Raw genomic sequence first — 13,848 nt, forward strand, 5'->3', positions numbered from 1 at the left:
GCAGACTTTATGGAATGAGAGTCATTCCCCGCCGCTACACAGGCCCGCCTTAACTTTTCCACTTTTTCACGTGGAAGTATCTCTCTCTCTCTCTCTCTCTCTCTCTCTCTCTCTCTCTCTCTCTCTCTCTCTCTTTAAACTTAGGAAGTGACGGAGAATACTAAAATTATTCAGCTGAAGAAATGATTAATCTCTCTCTCTCTCTCTCTCTCTCTCTCTCTCTCTCTCTCTCTCTCTTTTACACTGAGGAAGTGACGGAGAACACTAAAATCATTATTTAGAAAACGATTAATCTCTCTCTCTCTCTCTCTCTCTCTCTCTCTCTCTCTCTCTCTCTCTCTCTCTCTCTCACTGAAGGAGAACACTAAAATTATTTAGGTTATAAAACGATTACTTTCTCTCTCTCTCTCTCTCTCTCTCTCTCTCTCTCACTTAGCTTTTGTTGTGATTTTTATTATATTTTCATTTCCTCTGAGTGCCATAAACGATCACTCCATACTGTATCATTATATAATAATAATAATAATAATAATAATAATAATAATAATAATAATAATGACCTCTGTTTCTTCCTTATGATACAATTTCACTACGGTAACAACCAGCGTCTTTACGTCAGCAACATTAAACTATAATTTTACAGAGAGAGAGAGAGAGAGAGAGAGAGAGAGAGAGAGAGAGAGAGAGAGAGAGAGAGAGAGACTCTGGACTGGGATTTCTTGAAGAGAGCGATAACTAACAATAAAAGCATCTATCTATTTAATACGGGATAATTCTCCCCTGTGGTATTTTACGAACTGCGGTGAAAGAGATATCGGCCGATGAAAAGGCAGAGTGAGTTCTAAAGGCGGTGCCCAGACATAACAGGATTGGGTTGGTATGTCGTGTGGGTATGTAGGGTTGCTGTAGAGGACATATTAAAACTCTGAAGGGAATTCTGAATACTTACCAGGCGGGGTATAAGGACCCTTCTATCCCGGGAGTTTTAAAGGAAACTGAAAGATTATGATATTCTCCAGTATAATGTAAACAATATCAATAATAAGAATAAAAATAAGTCGTATGTATGTATGTATGTATGTATGTATGTATGTATGTATGTATGTATGTATGTATGTATGTATGTATGTATGTATGTATGTGATCTTCCAGAATAATACAAACAATGTTATTAATAAGAATAAATATAAGTTGTATGTATGTATGTATGTATGTATGTATGTATGTATGTATGTATGTATGTATGTATGTGATCTTCCAGCAAAATATAAACAATCCTACATTACCAAAAATAAAAATAAGTTTGTATGTATGTATATATGTGATCTTCCCGTAAAATGTAAACAATACTATATTAATGAAAATCAAAATAAGTTGTATGTAGGTATGTATGTATATATGTATTAGTATATATATATATATATATATATATATATATATATATATATATATATATATATATATATGTATGTATGTATGTATGTATGTATTTTGTATGTGCAACTTCCGTCATGGGAATGGAAACGTGATATAAAATATTACAAGTATGTAGCCTCCAATGAAATGAAACAAAGTACTGAAAGATCTTTCTATTTACTTTGAGTCATTCTTAAAAAAACCTCATACAAACACCCCTACACCGCCCCCACCCCAAATGCTTACAAGATAAACCTTGGTTTTATAAAAAGCAACCTAAGATTGAAGGAATATAAAAATCATTTAGCGTATATAATGGTCATTACATTTGCGCTGATCTTCAGAATAGGAACAGTCGTCACGAATTACCTCAGGCACTGGCTACAGCCTACCCCACCGCCAAATCAAAGTCCTTCAAAAGAAGGCATCGTGCTTACCCCATATAAAAATGGGAAAAAAGCACGTTAAAACGAAGAAGACTGGATTGACGAAGAAAGAAGTTAAATGCATCATCAAGACTTCCTTCTTTCAATGTCTTGTAGAGAATAGGGCCAAACTAATATTACTTTCCTATGTCTACAAAGGGGACGCAACCATCTTTTTTTATTTCTAGCGTAAAATTGACTGACAGTGTAATAGCCAAAATGTCACCTACATGCCGAAACTATTACACAGATATCTGAACAATCTTAGGAACATAATATTCTTTGGAAAATGAAGTTCTGTGTATTAATTTGAGAGAATGGGTGACAGAGAGTTAAGTTACCCAGGGTGACAGAGAGTTAAGTTACCCAGGGTGACAGAGAGCTACCCAGGGTGACAGAGTTACCCATTGCCATATAAGATGTTTGTTTATGGAATATTCGACTTAAAGTTAACTTACAATCATAAATTCACACTTTCATTATTATTATTAATAATATTATTATGATGATGATGATGATGATGAACCCTATTCATATGGAACAATCCCACAGGGGCCACTGACTTGAAATTCAAACTTCCAAAAAATACTGTGCCCATTAGGAAGTAAGAGAAGGTAAATGGAAATACAGAAAGAAAAGATCTCACTTATTAAAAAGAAAAAATAAGCTAATGAACAGAATAGAAAAAAATAGATAAAAAAAGTAATCCCAAAATTTGACTGACTGCAAATGAAGACCAGGCGACAAAACTTACTAATCGGAAGTCTGGATTGATCGTGTTGGGCCTAATGAATTAATCAAATGGCCGCCTCAGATGATTGGTCCCGTAGTATACTGACAAGATATATTATATTGTACTCACGATACATCTTAGAATAGGATAAAATATATAATGTAGGTCTAAGGCCAAGCGCTGGGACGTATGAGGTCATTCAGGGCTAAATGGGAAATTGACAGTAAAAAGGTCTGAAAGGTGTAACAGGAGGAAAACATCGCGGTTGCACTATGAAACAATTGTTGTGAGAGGGTGGTAAGTAAGATGGAAGAAAGAGAATATGAACTGAGGTAGAGTAAAAGGAGATACATCTTAGAGTCTACATTATTACAGCTGAGAAATGAAAATGACATTGAAGAAATATAGGCCTATAAATGCTTAACACCATTCGGCTCTAGATGTTATTTATTATTTTTTTTTTTTGTCTTTAGCACTTCCTCAGTTAATTCAGCACGCGAGTTAATCCATGACAGCTGTTCCTCAACAGAAGATGGATCTTGAATATAAAGAATGACATTTGTAAGCGCTAAAATAGATTTACATTTCCTTAATCATAGTTTTTTGTTTTTATTTCGAGTTGTTTTTTTCTCGTAATCCTTCTTTCTGTTTTCTGTAGTTTGCTGAAGAATGTCACATGTTACAATCTATGGTTTTACTTTTTCTTCGTGGCCATAAAAGTATGTATATATATATATATATATATATATATATATATATATATATATATATATATATATATATATATATATATATATATATATAGTGAAACAACTCTGTTGTTTCACTTTCTTTAAATAACCATATATTGTATCCATATGTATATGTATATGTATATATATATATATATATATATATATATATATATATATATATATATATATATATATATATACATACATATACACACACATTAACGTCAGTAGTAATCCTGACGTTACAGAAAAATACCAATGATTTATATTACTAATTCTTAAAATTTTCAGAACCCTCAGTTGTTCACCATAAACATGAAAAATATGCCTACAAAAAACAAAGACAATTACACCAGATGACAAAACAAATACCAACATTAAGAACACAATCTACGGCTGGAGCAGAAGATTAGAATCCCAATCTTAGCATTCCATTAAGATTCTTATCACACCTAAATCATTTTTTCGAAAAAGAAAAACGACAAAAAAAAAAAAAAAATGGCCCCAACTAAACGAAAACCGGCATCTATCGCGGCAACTTTATCGCCCCCTGAATTCAACCTTACTCACCACACGCGCGCGCGCACACACATACACACACACAAACGCACACACACATACGCACATACATATCGTATCAGCTGCAGTAACAGCGATATCGCCTTCACATACACTTATCCTTTCAGCCAATGCAACTAAATTCGGTTTGCAGTTGAGGACGAGGGAGGGTGGGGTTTATAGGCGGGGGGAGGGGGTCACTAGAGGGGTCCGGGTAAGGGAGGGGGTGGTTAAATGTCGACGGTGGAGTAACAATGAGGTTCGGGTGGGAAAGAGGGAGCAGATTGGCGGAGAGGAGAGAAGGGGGGGAGATTGGTGGAGAGGAGAGAGGGGGAAGGGATTGGTGGAGAAGAGAGAGGGGGAAGGGATTGGTGGGAGAGAGAGGGGAAAGGGATTGGTGGAGAGGAGAGAGGCTGAAGGGATTGGTGGAGAAGAGAGAGGGGAGCAGATTGGTGGAGGGGAGAGAGGGGAAGAGATTGGTGGAGAGGAGAGGGGGGGAGCAGATTGGTGGAAAGGAGAGAGGGGGAGAAGATTGGTGGAGAGGAGAGAGGGGGAGAAGATTGGTGGAGAGGAGAGAGGGGGAAGAGATTGGTGGAGAGGAGAGGGGGGAGCAGATTGGTGGAGGAGAGGGGAGCAGATTGGTGGAGAGGAGGAGGGGGGAGAAGATTGGTGGAGGAGAGAGGGGAGAAGATTGGTGGAGAGGAGAGGGGAAGAGATTGGTGGAGAGGAGAGGGGAGCAGATTGGTGGAGAGGAGGGGGTGAGGGAGCAGATTGGTGGAGAGGAGAGAGGGGGAGAAGATTGGTGGAGAGGAGAGAGGGGGAAGGGATTGGTGGAGAGGGAGAGAGCGGGGAGGAGATTGGTGGGGAGGAGAAAGGTGGGGGAGACGGGGGGATATTGAGGGAGGCTGGGGGCGTCAGATACAGTGATATGGAAGAGGAAAGGAAAGAGTGACCTGAATCAGGAAGAGGATAAGTAGGAGGAGGAGGAGGAGGAGGAGGAGGAGGAGGAAGAGGAGGAGGAACTAAAGGAATAGCAAGGGAGGATAATAACGAGGGAGAGAGAAGACGGTAAGAGGAAAATGCCGGGGAAGAGGAAGAGGAAGAGGTGTAAAAGGGATGGAGAAAGACGATAAGATGCTGCAGTAAGAGCGAGAGGAATTGGAGGAGAGAGAGAGGATTATAGGAGGAGGAGGAGGAGGAGGAGGATATGGTATAGGAGAAATGTGAAGAAGAAAAGAGAGTTTTATGAAAAAGACTCAAGAGGAAAGAGAAAGGGGGAAAGAAGAGGAAGTGAGAGAAAGCTTCTCCAACGGGCCACGACCGAAAGCCTTAACACTCCCTTTAACAGGACCCCCCCAATCCTTTCGTCCCTACCCTCCCCCACCCCCTCCCGCCCAGGTGCGCCATTTCAGACCATTGTATCCCAAACAGAAATCTGGCATAAGGCTTAATTTGGTAAACTACTTAAGGCTAGACAAATGGCTCATAAACACGGCCTGCGGTTGTTGGGGAAGGTGGGGGAGGGGGTAGGACTATCATCTCCCGATTTCCTTTTCCCAAGATTCCTCCTGAGGACTCCCAACATCTCTCTGGAAATCCCTCGGAGGCGATGGAGTATGTAAATGCAATCGAAAGACGCCCAAGGCAATGTGTATGTGCCGGACCACTGTATCCGAATCACGGGAGGGGTGGGGGAGGAGGGACCCCAAGAAAAAAATAGAGGGAAGAAGGAAGTTCAATGGAATATTTATCAGGCTCTGGAGAACACCAAGGTTTTCTGAACCGTTTATTCACTGGAGCGATAGAAATACAAATAAATAAACAAATAAAAAAGCGAGAAACAGAAATATTTATTAGGTTCTGGATAACACCAAGGTTTTCTGAACTGTTTATTCACTTGAGGGATAAATACAAAAAAATAAACGAAAAATGGAGAAACATGAACATTTATCACGCTCTGGAGAACACCAAGGTTTTCTGAACTGTTTATTCATTGGAGGGGTGAATACAAAAAATAAATAAATAAAAAATGGCGAAACATGAATAATTATCAGGCTCTGGAGAACATCAAGGTTTTCTTAACTTTATTCACTGGAGGGATAAATGCAAAAAATATATAAAAAATGGAGAAACATGAACATTTATCAGGCTCTGGAGAACACCAAGGTTTTCTGAACTCTTTATTCACTGGAGGGATAAAAATAAGAAAAAAAAATATGTGGAAATTCTGAGGCCTTCATTCCCACGGCAAATGACTGGCATTCAAGTAAGAATCCGCCCAAAAGGGTAACGCAAGAAATACACTAATGTTTGCTTGTTTTTTTTTTTTTTTTTTTTTGCAATATCAGTCGTTACACAGATATACCACAATCAACATATACAAACATACACAACAACAGGAATAACCATTATAATAACTAAAATGAGAAGGAATTACCCACTACCATTTGCCAAAACATTTATAAAATCTTTAGAATGGAAAAAATAAACTATAAGAAAGATTTCCTTCGAAAAACATGGTACGTAATAATATGCCTAAAGAACACTTTGCATAAATCCTGTTCGAGAGGTGATGTCACTCGCCAATTTCTTTGATATTTCCCCTACTGTTGCATGTCTTTTCCCCTCTTTTATCCTTCTCCTCTTCTTCTTCTTCTTCTTCTCCTCCTCCGCTTCTTCTTCTTCTTCTTCTTCTTCTTCTTCTTCTTCTTCTTCTTCTTCTTCTTCTTCTTCTTCTTCTTCTCCGCCGTTCCGCATAAATCTGCCGAAATCGCGGGAGCCACCTCCAAAACTCAACCCTATGAATACAAGATCAAGGCACTGCTGAAAAGGCTCATTTTCCCCCCACTCCTAAATTCTGACCTCGGCTGTTGAATCTCCAATACTAAAACACTTTCCAATACTGATATACCAGAAATAAAAGTCAGTGGCCCTTCCCTTTTCCCCCCACGAAAAACTCCAACCCACTCGTATACATTCGCACAAAGGGCAACGGAAAGAAATGGCTAAATAAACGATTTTTTTTTCGGGTTTTTTGTTTTTTTGTTCAGGTCTTAAAAAGATGACCTCCTCCTCTGTATTTCTTTGCGTTAACCTTTTGTTTGGATTCTGACTTGAATGTCAGTCATTTGCCGTAGGAATGAATGACTCAAAAATGTCCATTTTTCTCCTTTCTTATATTATTATTTTTTGCGTCTCTCCCTCTGGTGTGTAAACAGTTCAAAAAACCTTGGTGTCACTGCGAGGCTTACAGATAGTCATGTTTCTCCTTTTTAATCATTTAATTTTTTTATGGTCTGTAAGGAATCTTGGGCAGAAAGATGGAGAGAAGAGACTATTAGTTCATTAAGATAACTGTGTTTTGTTGAGAACTTCGATATGCGCAATTATTATATTCGATAAAAAAAATGTATCCAGAAAAATTCTGATGACAATTGCATGACGCAAGCTTAAAAGTGTTCATTCGTTATTCGTATCGAGGAAATAATAAGAAATACCCTCACATACATACACTTACTTATATATATATATATATATATATATATATATATATATATATATATATATATATATATATATATATATATATATATATATATATATATATATATATATATATATATATAAATTTCTGACTCACGTCGGGATCGAACCCAGGTCTCTCAGGTGGAAAGCAAGGGCGTTATCCACTAGGCCATACAAGTCTAAAAGAAGTTGGAACCTGAGAGCAACTGCACCCAAGGAATTACCTGGGCAAGCTAACTGCTTGCATACCAGCGAGTTTTCCCCAAATTCCCTGACTCAGCAATGACCCAATAGACAGCATTTCATTCGAATTATCCCTTCTGAGTGAATAAGATAGAAATCATCAACACACAATCACGTGTGGAACAGAAATAAATTTCTGACTCACGTCGGGATCGAACCCAGGTCTCTCAGGTGGAAAGCAAGGGCGTTATCCACTAGGCCATACAAGTCTAAAAGAAATTGGAACCTGAGAGCAACTGCACCCAAGGAATTATTTCTGTTCCACACGTGATTGTGTGTAGATGATTTCTATATATATATATATATATATATATATATATATATATATATATATATATATATATATATATATATTATATATATAATGTATGTGTGTATACATATACATATATATATATATATATATATATATATATATATATATATATATATATATATATATATATATATATATATATGTGTGTGTATGTGTTTGAATGTTTTAGTCGTGGGCTCAAACCTCATACCGCAACATACCATGGCAGCTGTACCAATTGCCTTAACTGGACATACAAATTCTTGGCCGAAACTGTGCCAGCCGCCGTCGACACAACTTCCACATGCTTTGGAAACGGCAGTCACCTACACCTCGCATTCCCCTGACCAATCAAACCACCCCAAAACTTTCCCCTATCCAAATACCCCTCCTACCCCTGGAACGGAACCTAACATTCATCAACTTCTCCCCCACCCTCCCTTCCCCCTGCCTTCCTACCCCACCACCTCCCCTTCCTCAAACTTGAAGTCTTCCCTATTTCCTGTTTCGCCTTCCCATTCCTCCTTCGAAGGCCTAGAGAGAGAGAGAGAGAGAGAGAGAGAGAGAGAGAGAGAGAGAGAGAGAGAGAGAGAGAGAGAGAGAGACGGACGAAGTTTAAGACCGCGTTAAGGTGGGGGGTGGTCGGGGATCTAACCTTCGGGTAATTACAATGCAAACGATCCTTAAACCACCTTAACAATTGCCAACGGCACCCAGACATCCCTCCTTCAGACCAGGCGAGTGATCAACAAAGTTCCGTCGTCCGGGGCCCTTTGCAAAGCATACCACAAGTTAACTTAACCGCCGGAGACGTACACGTTGCAAGGAATGCCCTAACATGCTTAGGTAAGTCCTACGTAGGTGGCGTAAGGATTAGGATATGTAATGAAAATAATGTAATATGTGATAATAATGTATAATAAAAAAATTAGATGGCATTAGGATTAGGATATATACTGAAAATAATATAATATATAATAATGTACAATAAAAATAATTAGTTGGCATAAGGATTATGATATATAATAAAAATATAAGATATAATAGTAATGTATGATAAAAAAAATTAGTTGGGATAAGGATTAGGATATATAATAAAAATATATATAATAATAATGTATAATAAAAATAATTAGTTGGCATAAGGAATAGGATATATATAATAAAAATAATATACAGTAATTACATATAATAAAAACACATAACACCGATGAAATAACAGAATATGTTTGTAATATCACAGGAATAAAGTTGGGTTTGAAAGTTCAGGTTGGGACCTTTGGAAAAATAACAAGCGCAGTTATTAGCGCAACCAAAAGGAAAAATATTTTTCCAGAATCGACATAAAACGAAAGAGATGTTTCAGTCAAAGGTAGAAATAAGAGGTTTCTCCAGAATTACTGTTCATAAGAGAATATTCTCCTAAACGAAAATATTTTACCTCAAGAGTCAAGGGAGAAACTGGGTATTAACGATGGCGCAATATCCACTTTACCGAATATAGAAAATCTTTGAAATAACAACAATTGTAATTTAAATTTTCAAAGCCTGGGACTCTTGAACAATGTGTGGATTAATATAAATAATCGTTGAATTTAATTAAAGTTTTTATCATTGACAAACATTTCTTGAAGACCCCCTTTGCTGGGCAGACAAACTGCTTGGCAAAGTCTATTTTAGTGATACAACCGAAAAAATTATTATTTTTTTTAATCTACCAAGCTCAGATGGAGTAATACCTTCGTTTTAAGTTCCCTTATGATAAAAAATTGGGGGGGAATAGATTATATGAAAAAATAATAATAAAGTGATCCATTTCGAAACACTGAACCCAAGGGTGTTAGCAAACCTCCATTTTTATTTTATTAACTAACTTGTAATGCTTCATAAATTTTGTTTGGACACGTTTTAAAAACAGGAAGTTACACATTACGTACAATCATTATTTCATGTACAAACGTTGCATATGTATATATACTGTATATATATATATATATATATATATATATATATATATATATATATATATATATACTGTGGATATATATATATATATATATATATATATATATATATATATATATTATATATAAATATATATATTATATATACACTGTATATATAAAAATTAATTTTAAGATTTCAGTGCGTATCTCTCAACATAAATATAAATTATATATATATATATATATATATATATATATATATATATATATATACTCGTATATATATGTGTGTGTGTGTGTGTGTGTGTGCGGGCGCGCAAGTGCGTATGTGAGTGCATTCCCTCCTTTGAGCTTTCTTTTCAGAAATGACTTGACCGACCGAAACGGAAAGAGGAAGAAGAAAAGTCACCCTTATTCACGTCACGAAGACGTACGTAAAAGGGGGACCACCCCCTCCCCTTTCCCCTACCCCTCCCCCCTTCCCCCTACACCTCCCCCCGGAAAAACTCATCTTGCCAACTTTTGTTGAAGGATCTTGAACATGAATTAAAACTATGTTCTCACTCCTATCTTTTTCTCGGCGGGCAGACGACAGAAATGTGCATCTGAACGTACCTAAATTAGTTTTGAACATTTTGAGAGAGAGAGAGAGAGAGAGAGAGAGAGAGAGAGAGAGAGAGAGAGAGAGATCATCTGAACGTATCTAAATTAGTTTTGAACATTTTGAGAGAGAGAGAGAGAGAGAGAGAGAGAGAGAGAGAGAGAGAGAGAGAGAGAGAGAGAGAGAGAGAAGAGAGAGAGATCATCTGAACGTATCTAAATTAGTTTTGAACATTTTGAGAGAGAGAGAGAGAGAGAGAGAGAGAGAGAGAGAGAGAGAGAGAGATCGCGCATATGAACGTATCTAAATTAGCTTTAGAGAGAGAGAGAGAGAGAGAGAGAGAGAGAGAGAGAGAAGGGCTCTTTATTCTTTTACTTCCCATTTCACTTTTTTTTTATTTCCTTCTTTTGTTTTCAAAGCCATCAGCTCCAAATGTGGGGAATATCCCACCAACCAAGAGAAAGACATTTTTTAAATCCCCACCTATTTACTCGACAAAAAACTTACGCGTTCACAGTCTATTTCTTGCAATTCGGCAAGGGTCCTTTGTACACATATATACACAAGCATTGTGTACCCGGATGAATGAACAGTATCTATTTCTAATGCCCATGCACTGTAGTCAAATGCACTGTAATGTGGACTACACATTACAAACAAAGAGTATTTCAAGGTATGCACATTCTCAAGTAAGTATATACATTAAAAAAAATTGAATGTTATTACTTAAGCTTTTTAAAATTTTTGAAGTAAAATTGTTCTCATTTCTCCTGTGCAAACCCATAAAGAAAGTGAGGTTCTTCTATATGCTTAATATTTCACTGTGTTTACATCTTTTGAAAATGTCTTCAAATGTCTAATAATTTTCAAATAATAACAAAAACTGTCAGAACGAATTTAATTCTTATAAAATATAATTCTGAACATGAAATTTTTCAGATTCCAAATTCTTTCATTATTCAAAAAAATCTCTGGTTAAACATTCCTAAATAAATGTTAAAATATCCAAATTCTTTCATTATTTAAACAAAAAATCTTTGGCTGAACATTATAAAAATATTGTTTCTAACAGATTTTTATAAGAATCTTTTATATTACGAGGTCATACTGGAGAAACTTAGCGGTGGAGTACATTGTAATAAGCCCTTATCTCTCTTCAAGAGTATGGCGGACATTTTCATAATTCAGTACCATTATTTTAATTTAATTCTATTATTTTTTTAATGCTACTGTTTAACATAAGCGCACACTCACATGAAGTAAGCAAAAGAGGTTAATAACTCACTAAGAAAGCCCCCCAAAAAAGAATGGCTACATGTGAAATAAAATAAAAAAAAAATGAAAAACTGCTACCTATGTTTTTCCGCATTAATAAATATCATAACTGTAATGCCAGTGACGTGCATTTTATATTTAATTATTTAAATTACCCTAACTACTCCACTAGTATCATTTCATAATGAGGTTCTTACCCAACATTTCTCATAGAAAATCATGACTCTAAGCTAAAAAAAACATAAGTTTGTAAGTGATGTCTGTGAACATCCTGTAAATAACAGCTTATTTAGTTTTCATTGTTGTAAAAAAGAACTGGAATTTCAAGAGATATGCAAATATTAAAATTTAGTATCATGTATAATCCCACAATCGAATTTGTTCAATATTTCGCACAGACAAATTAGTTTGTTCTATAAACAGACAACATATGTTGCCTAAGATATCGGTAAAAATTTTGTGCAAGCATCAGGTAACAGTCTTCACAGTATATTTGTTGCTAGAATTAAATAAAAAATGACATATTTTATTTGAGGTGTTTGGAATAAAAAAAAATGTAACTAATACAGTATTTTCGTTGCTAAAATTAAATGTAAAAAATGACACATTTTATTTGAGGCCTTTGAAATTATAAAAAAAAAAACTAACGTAATATTTTCGTTGCTACTGTAGAATTAAATAAAAAATGCCAAATTTTATCAGAGATGCTTGAAATATATATATAAAAAACTGTAACTAACCTCATTCGCCATATTACAAATATAGAGAATAAGACGAAAAAGTTCCTGAGCTTATAAAGAAATATCCTCTTTCCTGTCACCAGCAATGGCTGGGGGGAAGTTTTTACTTTCGCCCTTTCAGTGCCTCTCAAAAATGATCTCTTAAAACTTCCATAACACCGACCATTAAACGCGCGTAAACCTCTTTTCATATCATCCTACTACGACAGTTTTCCTTAATTCTTGTTGCCCACCAAAAATTGTCGAAAAATCACGACTAATAAGATAACTCTTAGTACTTGGCACTCAAACAGTTTGGAATACTTAATTCTGATTACACGAACAATTCTACCCTAAAATGGAAGACTGCGGTATCTGCAAAAATGCCAAACTGAGAAAAATGGTAGACACTCCCTCGTCTTACTAGTGATTTTTCAGATACTGCAAATGGGACCGTCTAAATACTCGTGGAAAGCACTGAAGAATCATTCTGCAACTGCAGTAACTTGTGTATTAGTGTTTCACGAGCCCAACAGGTGGCATATCTCAATTTCGAAAATTTTGAAGATGTTGCAGTTTTCCATTTTAGGGTAGAGTTGTGAGAAGAAGTCACAAAACTGTGAGAATTCCAAATATTATGACGACGCAGTTGACTTCAAAGAATGGAACAGCTACGAGTAATTAGTGATTTGCACCACTAGTTGCCAGTAATCAATGAATTATACCACTAGCTGTGAGTAATCAATGAATTATACAACTAGTTGCTTGTAATCAATGAATTATACCAATAGTTGCGAGTATTCTGTGAATTTTGAGTGCTAGAATAATTGCTGACAATAGAACAATTACAGACACTCGGTTAATTATCAATAATCAGACTTTTGTAAAAGCTCGAATACCATTCTGGAAGAAATATTGCATTAAAAAAAGATTTATTCTATAAATGGCAAACCGTTTTCGGCAATAAAGAACAGCCTAGTAAAGCTTCTTAGATATCAGACATTCCTCGAATTCCTGTCCGCTGGAACAGTAAGACTCTGCGATACACTGCCCTGTGCTTTGTTCAGGGGCTGACCAGTACAGCAAGACTTCAGGCATTATGATACACTGCCCAGAGCTTTGCCTGTTGAAATGATAAGACTTAGTTCTTTAAGATATGTTGCCCAGAGGTGTTTCGTTAGAAGAGCAACGCTTGGTCCTTTATAAGACGTTGCCCAAAACCATAACCACAGTACTAGAAAGGTTGATATTCCTGCGAGACACTGCCAAGAGTTCTGTCTCCATTCTCCAAGGGATATTACCCAGAGACCTGTCCCATAGAATGCCAAGAATCCCTACTCTGAGCAGCAATGTCTACTGGAGCACATCAGTACGATTT

General features: G+C 36.3%; 2 protein-coding genes across 2 annotated transcripts in view; one reads left to right on the forward strand and one right to left on the reverse strand.

The window, feature by feature from the left end:
* LOC136825610 (uncharacterized protein DR_0269-like) overlaps nucleotides 1-4,818 on the forward strand; it is a 16,448-nt gene extending 11,630 nt beyond the window's left edge. The window contains exon 2 of the mRNA XM_067082196.1: nucleotides 4,021-4,818. Coding sequence (XP_066938297.1) covers nucleotides 4,021-4,818 — 798 coding nt within the window. The remainder of the gene's footprint in view (nucleotides 1-4,020) is intronic.
* Nucleotides 1-13,848, reverse strand: part of LOC136825767 (uncharacterized) — a 506,720-nt gene that overhangs the window by 389,281 nt on the left and 103,591 nt on the right. The gene's annotated exons all lie outside the window — the stretch shown is intronic.

This window comes from Macrobrachium rosenbergii, chromosome 39 (genome assembly GCF_040412425.1).
Source record: "Macrobrachium rosenbergii isolate ZJJX-2024 chromosome 39, ASM4041242v1, whole genome shotgun sequence".
NCBI lineage: Eukaryota > Metazoa > Arthropoda > Malacostraca > Decapoda > Palaemonidae > Macrobrachium > Macrobrachium rosenbergii.